Below are 7,296 nucleotides of genomic sequence, written 5' to 3'. Positions count from 1 at the left end.
GCATCTTCCATAAAGATTGCCTTGATCAGAAATCAAGTTTCTGATGGGCATGTGTCTCCCCAAAGCAGACATCTTCTGACTCCCTCACAGCAAAAGAGATTTTTCACAGCCTTTGATTTATGCAAAGAGAATCCTTTTCACTATTCCTGTTCGTGATTCCCTTTGAATACCTGGGAAAAATGGCTTCCTGCTGTTTAAAGAATCCCTTCTCCACATACCGTGTTCTTTCTTCCGCCACCTTTATTTTCTTCCCTTGCTAGTGTAGAAAATAGCCATTTACCCCCAAAGTCCCCAGTCAATATGTATTTTCTTACTTTAAATCTATTTAGATCTAATTTGGGGACGGAACTGCCAGGAGCCGAGGATGCCTCATTCCTTATGTGGATGATGAGAAAAAAATCCATCTTTTAGTACATTAGATCTGCTGCTGCACTAGTAGTCTCAAAGTCTTTAGATTTTGCAAAAGGGAACTGAAACCCAGCAAGCCGGATTAAAAGCCCATTGAGAATGTGCACAGAGAAGCACATGAAAATGATCCAGAAGGAGGTGGCGTATTTTTCACTGTGAGTTTTGTATATGAACGTCCCTTCCTTATAATTTGCAATTTTCTCCGAGAGATGGTGCATCTTCACTTCAGAGGCAAACAGTATCATAACAAGACAACCACAGGAGCCTAAAACAAAGAGGAAAAGAAAGCAAAACAAAATGAGGAGATGAGCAAACACTTCTCAATCCTGGTGGCAGGCTGGGGCCAAGAGGAATGGGGAGGGAGAGTAAAAATTGGGGAAATATTTGTTTTTTTTGAAATGATGCTCAAAAAGTCACTAAACCTTGCAAGCCCTTTGACCCAGCAGAACCACTACTAAGCCTTTACCCTAAAAAGAGCAAAGAAAAGGAAAAGGACCCATATGTAGAAGAATATTTATAGCACCTCTTTTCAAAGGAACAAAAAACCTGGACATTAAAGAGTGCCCATTTGTTGGGAAATGGCTAAACAAATTATAGCATATGAATGGAATGGAATGTTATTTTGCCATAAGAAATGACAAAATGAACCTTTTTAGAGGAAATCGGGAAGACATCTATGAACTGATGCAGAGCGAAGTGAGCAGAACAAGGAGAACAATTTGTACAAAGAAAACAACATTACACAGAAAAAGGCTTAGAAAGACCACAGAACTATGACCAGTGAGTGACAAACAATCCCAGAGGACCAGAGATGAAGTCTGTTACCCATCTCCTGAAAAAGACATGATGGACTCACAGTGCTGGACACATAGATTTGTTCATTAATGAAGGCATTAGCTTCTTTTGACTATGCATATCTACTATGAGAGTTCTCTCTCTCCCTCTCTCTCTCTCTCTCTCTCTCTCTTATTTCTTTTTTTCTTTATTTCTCTTTTTCATTGTTTCTTTTTTCTTCCTTCCTTCCTTCCTTCCTTCCCTCCTTCCTTCTTTCCGTCCTTCCTTCCTTCCTTCCTTCCTTCCTTCCTTCCTTCCTTCCTTCCTTCCTTCCTTCCTTCCTTCCTTCCTTCTCTTTCTTACAAACAGTTTTAGGTAGGGGGAATTGGTTACAGGAGGTCTGAAAATACAGGCTAGCAGGAGGGCCTGGAGAAGGAAAACTGCCAAAACAAATCTGTTACTTTACTATTAATCGTATTTACTCAATCACAAGTTTAAAAAATAAAATAATCAGATAAAAAATTTCTTTGAATCATAGACCCACAAAATCTTGGAGGTTGGAACCCTCAGTGGCCATTTAGTCCAACCCATACCAAAAAGGAGTTCCTGCATCCCTTGCATTTGGCCAGCAAGGTGGTGATGGTGGTAGTAGGGAACACCACCACCTCTCTAAGCAACGCAATTCCCCCTTGAAAATTTACTTCCCACCTCTTCTGAGCATAGTTGTGTAACTCCTTGTAAAAATGGTTTAAACATTTTGTGTTTCATTCTGAAAACCAGTTCTCTCTGCATTAAAATTACAACTAATAATAACAATAGGATGCTTTCTCTTCTTCTTTCCTTTGAAAGTTGCAGAAAAAAATATCACTTCTTTCTTTCTAGAAATGTGTTCTCTGGGCCATGCAGTGAAGGCACATTTTTATAAGGATGTGAAATCCTGGTGTTTCTTTAGCACTATAAAGAAAATTCAAGCTTGGTTTCCTTTTCAAGTTGTTAACTATTTCAAAAATGCAGCTTTATTAAGGGAAATGTCTCTACATTGAGACCATGCTTTGAACTAAAACAAGAATTGTTTTTGAAGTCTTGAGAATCAAAGCTTTTCCAAATTCATTTGGCTGCATCCTCCTCAGACATGATGGGTGGATAGAGCCTCTGAGTACAAGAGATAGTGTTCCCCCTTTCTGTTTCTATCCCAGCAATCAGCTGGAGAGCATCCAGAGGAGTCAACCACAATGATGAAAGGCCTCAGATTCATGCTGTAGGAGTTTCTGTTAAAAGAACTGGGAATGTTAAGCCTGGAGAAGCCTGAGGTGCATGTGTGTGTGTGGGTAATATGAAGAGATGTCCTCAAACATTTGAAGGCTTGTCACATGGAAGAGGAATTAAGCTAATTGTGATTGGCCCTAGAGAGTAGAACTGGGAGCCATAGGTGTGGGGAGGCTAATTTAGACTCAATGTCAGGAGAAACTTCCTATCTATGAGAGCCATGGCAAAGTGGATTGGGCTGCTATGGGAAATGGAGGGTTCCCATTCACTGGAGTGTGTGAGCAAAGGCTAGATGAACATTTGTCAGATATGATGTCAAACAAAGGAATTCTTTTTCATGTATGAGTTGGATTGGAGGGCCACAGAAGTTTCTTCCAACTCCAAAATTTGGTGATTCTCTGAACCTGGCCATTGACTCATTCAGGGCCTTGGGGGGAAATGTATGAAAAATAGAATGGTTTGGATTCCAATGGTCTGGGGGGAAATAGGGGTTCTATGCCCTATTTGTCCCCAAATCTCTATTGAGTCTCACCTCAGCAAGCATTTATCAGTCAATAAATCACAAAGTAGTCATTAAATACCAAGCATGTTCCAAGCACTGTCCTAGGTACTGAGGATACAAGTGCAAAGAAAGAAGTAATCAGAATTTGCAGTGAGCTTAGAAGATTCTAATGGAGGAGTCAAGTGTGTGTGTGGACACAGACATATATGTATACGTATACATGCATGTATATGTATATAGGTACATATATAACATATATAATATAAAATTAAATACATTCAGTAAGGTCTTACTTGGTATAGAATAGTGAACCCCAGTGCATTACTAGGGAAAAGAGACTAAATTTAGATAAGATTAGACAATTGTCCTGGAAATCAGGGAAATGAAAGGAAAATATATATGGCTGAGGTCTGGCTTTTTTCCTTGCTCTGCCAATGTTGCTTAGCGGGGTTTAGATCAAGGGCAAAGGTGCCAAAGGTGGCATGCAAACCCATTTATAGTGGCCATTCTCGGGCAGAGAAGTATCCATGCACTAATGTAGTGGTGAAGGACAAGAACACCCCCATCTCTTTTCCCTAAACCCTGGGTCACCACTTCCAAAAGGCTTCTGGTTCCTTCTCTCAATAAAATTCAGGGTAAACAGAGGCATAAGCTCTCGACTTCCTAGATCGAAGGCCCATTCCCTAGCAGAGATCTTTTGCTCCATTTTTCTTGGACCTGCCAGGCTTTGAAGCCTGAATTATAGTGGCAGAGCTACAAGGCCTCTCGGGGATCACCTGGTCAGACTCCCTCATTTTACTTTAAGAGGCTTTGAGGAACTTGCTCAAGGTCACACAGACTGGGTGGGGAAGCTGGGATCTGAAGCCATGATCTGACTACAAATCCAGGGTTCTTTCCATCATAAGAAGCTGCCAGGGATTGCTGAATTGTGGGGTTGCCAGTCGGTGATATCCAGCATCCTCGGATCAATGTTTATGAGTTTTTAGGAACCCAAGCAGTGCCCTAGGTCACATCTGGATGGGGAGTCATCCCAGAATCTTGTCATTAGTATGGAGTCCCTTAGATTTGACTCTGGAATGTTGCCACGCTTCCTTCAGTTCACATCATCGTCATCATTCTTATCATGACTAGTGTTTCTATGGCACTTGAAGGTTTGTAAAGCACACTTATAAGGATGATCTCATCTGCTCCTCCTAAGTGCCTTGGGAGGTAGGCGCTATTACTAACCCCGTTTTACAGATGAAGGAACTGAGGCAGTACATGAAATGACTCCTTAGAATCACACAGCTCTTAAGTGTCTGAGGCTAGATTTGAACTCAGGTCCTCCTGATTCAAGATCGAGCACTCTATACATGGCAGCACCCAGCTGTAACAATATCCATACCCATTTTTGTATTTCCTTTTATTCTATTTTATTGATGCTTCTTGTTTTTAACCACACATTTATTTCTAAGTATATCCTTCCACACGCCCCTGCCCAAGGAGCCTTTCTCTTATAACAAAAATTTGAAAAGAAAGAGAAAGACAGGCAGTTCAGTAAAAACAATAAACAAACACATTGAGCACAGCTCACAGAATGTGGAACATTCCATGCGCCATAGTTTGCTGCTTTTGCAATGAAGGAAGGCACTCAGCAGGTGCTCACTGAGCCCTCTTGCCTATCAGCAGGAGCAACGCATACGTTCTGCTCATCTGGCAATTGCTCAAACATCTAGAATTGGAAACCACTGCTCTGGTGTCTGAAAAAAACCTCAGGCTTGAGTTGGTGGCAACTGATTTAGTTGCCACCTACAGCATTTCAGCTTTTCTCAACTGTCTGGGGAAATAGTTAAGAATCCTGTGGGTGGTCCTACCCTCAGATCCCTGGATGTGGAGGAAATTGGGAGTCAGGTGGGTCTCCATTGCTGTGGGCCTGGAAAAGGGAGCTCTCTTATTAAACACTGTGTACATGCCATCAATCCTGCTCAGTTTATTTCTGAAACGCCAAACCAAGGACCATTTTGACCATCATTGTTCGGTCAGGATCAGAGGCAAGGTTCAATCCCAGGCCTTTCCTGACTCCAATCCAGCCTCTTGCCATTCAACTTTCCTCCCTGCCATGATAAATGCCTTGGCTGGAGAAAGGAATATCTGCCTGTGGTGAGCTCTGATTTTCTGTAAAATTATGCAAAAATCTCTTGAAAAATCAGTCACTGAAGATTATGTAGTCAACGGAGAATTCCAAAAATGGAAGATGTTATCTTCTCCTGGGGCTTCATTTCAAATGATTGATGGCTGCCATATCTATACATGCAGACAATGAGCAATGGGGAAAAAAAAAGAGAAAGGAGGTTCATTTCTCTGAACTCTGCAAAAACAGGTAGAGAATGGCAGGTGCCTTTGCTGTGGGTTCCCAGGAAGGCTGTGGTCAGGGAGTAAGGACAGTGAGTTTGAGTCTTACCTCTGTTTAAGAAATGAAGAGCTCAGGCAGATGTATTTGAATCAAAGCAGCAGTTACCACTTGGCATCAGAAAGAGAGAATAGCTCCATGTAGAAGAGGGTCAGATTATAAAAGCAATTTTTCTAAGTTGATGAGATTGTTAGAAAAAATAGGGTCTGAATTTGTCAGAAAATATACAGTCATACAAAATAGTATACAGGGGAGGAAAATTAACACTGCCACTATGGCATGGGGAAGGGCTAGCTTTCTATAATTATGATAGAAAACAATATGGGGCCATAATGAGAAATGTATACATAATTTAATTCAATTTAAAAAAAATTTCTTAAATCCCTATGATGTAAATGGCCACGTAACAGGCGCCAGGGATACAAAAATGAAAAATGGCAGTCTCTAAGTCCTCATAGAGCTTACATTCTACTTAGGGGATGCAACATTAGAGCAAATATGATATAAAAATTAGAGTGCTAGAACTGGATTTAGGAAGATCTGAGTTCAAATTCTTTATCTGATATGTTATGAGTTGTGTGAGCATGGAGACTGGGCAACTTGGTGATACAGTGGACAAAGGATGGGATTTGGACTTAGAAAGACCTAAGTTCAAATTTTGCTGTATGACCCTGAGCAAGCCACTTGACCCCGTTTTACCTCAGTTTCCTCATCTGTAAAATGAGCTGCAGAAGGAATCCCAAAGGGGGGTCACAAAGAGTCAGACATGACTTTCAACCTCAGTTTCCTCAACTGTAAAATGAGCTGGAGAAGGAACCCCAAAGGAGGGTTACAAAGAGTTGGACATGACTTTCAACCTCAGTTTCTTCATCTGTAAAAGTGGAGATAATGATAGTTACCTACCTCTCAAGGTTGTTGTGTGGATCAAATGAGTTGATACATGTAAAGTGCTTTGCAAACCTCAAATTGCTATATAAATTCTAGCTCTTAGTATTATTAACTTCTTTAACTTGAGGTTTTGTCATCTGTAAAATGAGGATAACTTTAGCCTCAAGGGGATAGTTAGAGGCTCAAAAGGAATAATGTATGTAAAGGGCTTTACAGGCTTTTAAACAAGTGTACAAATATCCACTGTGAGTCAAGTGTGTCATACAAGGATGGGTTCAATAGGTATTGTGGCAAATGGAGATTACCTTACTCATTTACACCTTCTGAGATTGACTGACCTTTTCAGGATTGGAGTCTTAACAAAAATGGGAGGAAAAGGACGGATCACAAATTAATAATTAGTTAATATAATATTGTAATATTAATTTCTCCCAGAAGAAAGGAGAGCTACACAGTGGTCAAGGAAACTTTGAGTAGGAAAATAATACTTTTAGTTTTAGCTGTCAGGGAAGATTTCATTGAGGAGGCAGTACTTGAGGTGAGCCTTGAAGAAAGAGAAGGATTGACCAGCATAGATGAGGAGGGAGTGCCCATTGGGCATGGGACATGGCATGTTGAGTCCAGGAAAGATCCACTGGTCCAGTTTGGCTAAAAGGAGTGTATGAAGGGGAGTCATGTGACACAAGATTGGAAAGACTTAGTGGGAGGCTTTAATTGTGACTGGTCTCCCATTGAGCCCTGTAAAAAGTTAGCTAAACATACAAGGATGGTTCACAGAATCACCAACTTTTCAAGCTGGAAAGAGGACCCTGGGGATCATCTAATCCCATCCATTTAATGGATGGCTGGAAGGAAATGATTTGAGTGCCCTATCCTGAAGTCCAGCATCCATAACCTGGAACTGTCAGTCTCTCACCCTGCAATTGGGCCTCATATCTAAGCATGAAATCCCTTCTCCTCACCTTCACAGCCCCACTTCAGGCTAAAGGGCTTCCCATCTCTTCTGCTAAATGCTTTCTCTCAGGGCTGTATTTTGTTTGTGATTTTGCCCACTTTTAATCTATCTTTT

At 41.0% G+C, this 7,296-nt stretch overlaps 1 protein-coding gene across 1 annotated transcript in view; it reads right to left on the bottom strand.

Annotated features, from left to right (window-relative positions):
- Positions 1-407: 407 nt before the first annotated feature.
- Positions 408-7,296, bottom strand: part of CLRN1 (clarin 1) — a 45,472-nt gene continuing 38,583 nt past the window's right edge. The window contains exon 3 of the mRNA XM_036753207.1: positions 408-673. Within this exon, the coding sequence (XP_036609102.1) occupies positions 408-673 (266 nt within the window). The remainder of the gene's footprint in view (positions 674-7,296) is intronic.

This window comes from Trichosurus vulpecula, chromosome 4 (genome assembly GCF_011100635.1).
Source record: "Trichosurus vulpecula isolate mTriVul1 chromosome 4, mTriVul1.pri, whole genome shotgun sequence".
Lineage (NCBI taxonomy): Eukaryota > Metazoa > Chordata > Mammalia > Diprotodontia > Phalangeridae > Trichosurus > Trichosurus vulpecula.
The sequence above is the reverse complement of the archived record's forward strand: the minus strand, read 5'-3'. Positions and strand labels throughout refer to the sequence as shown.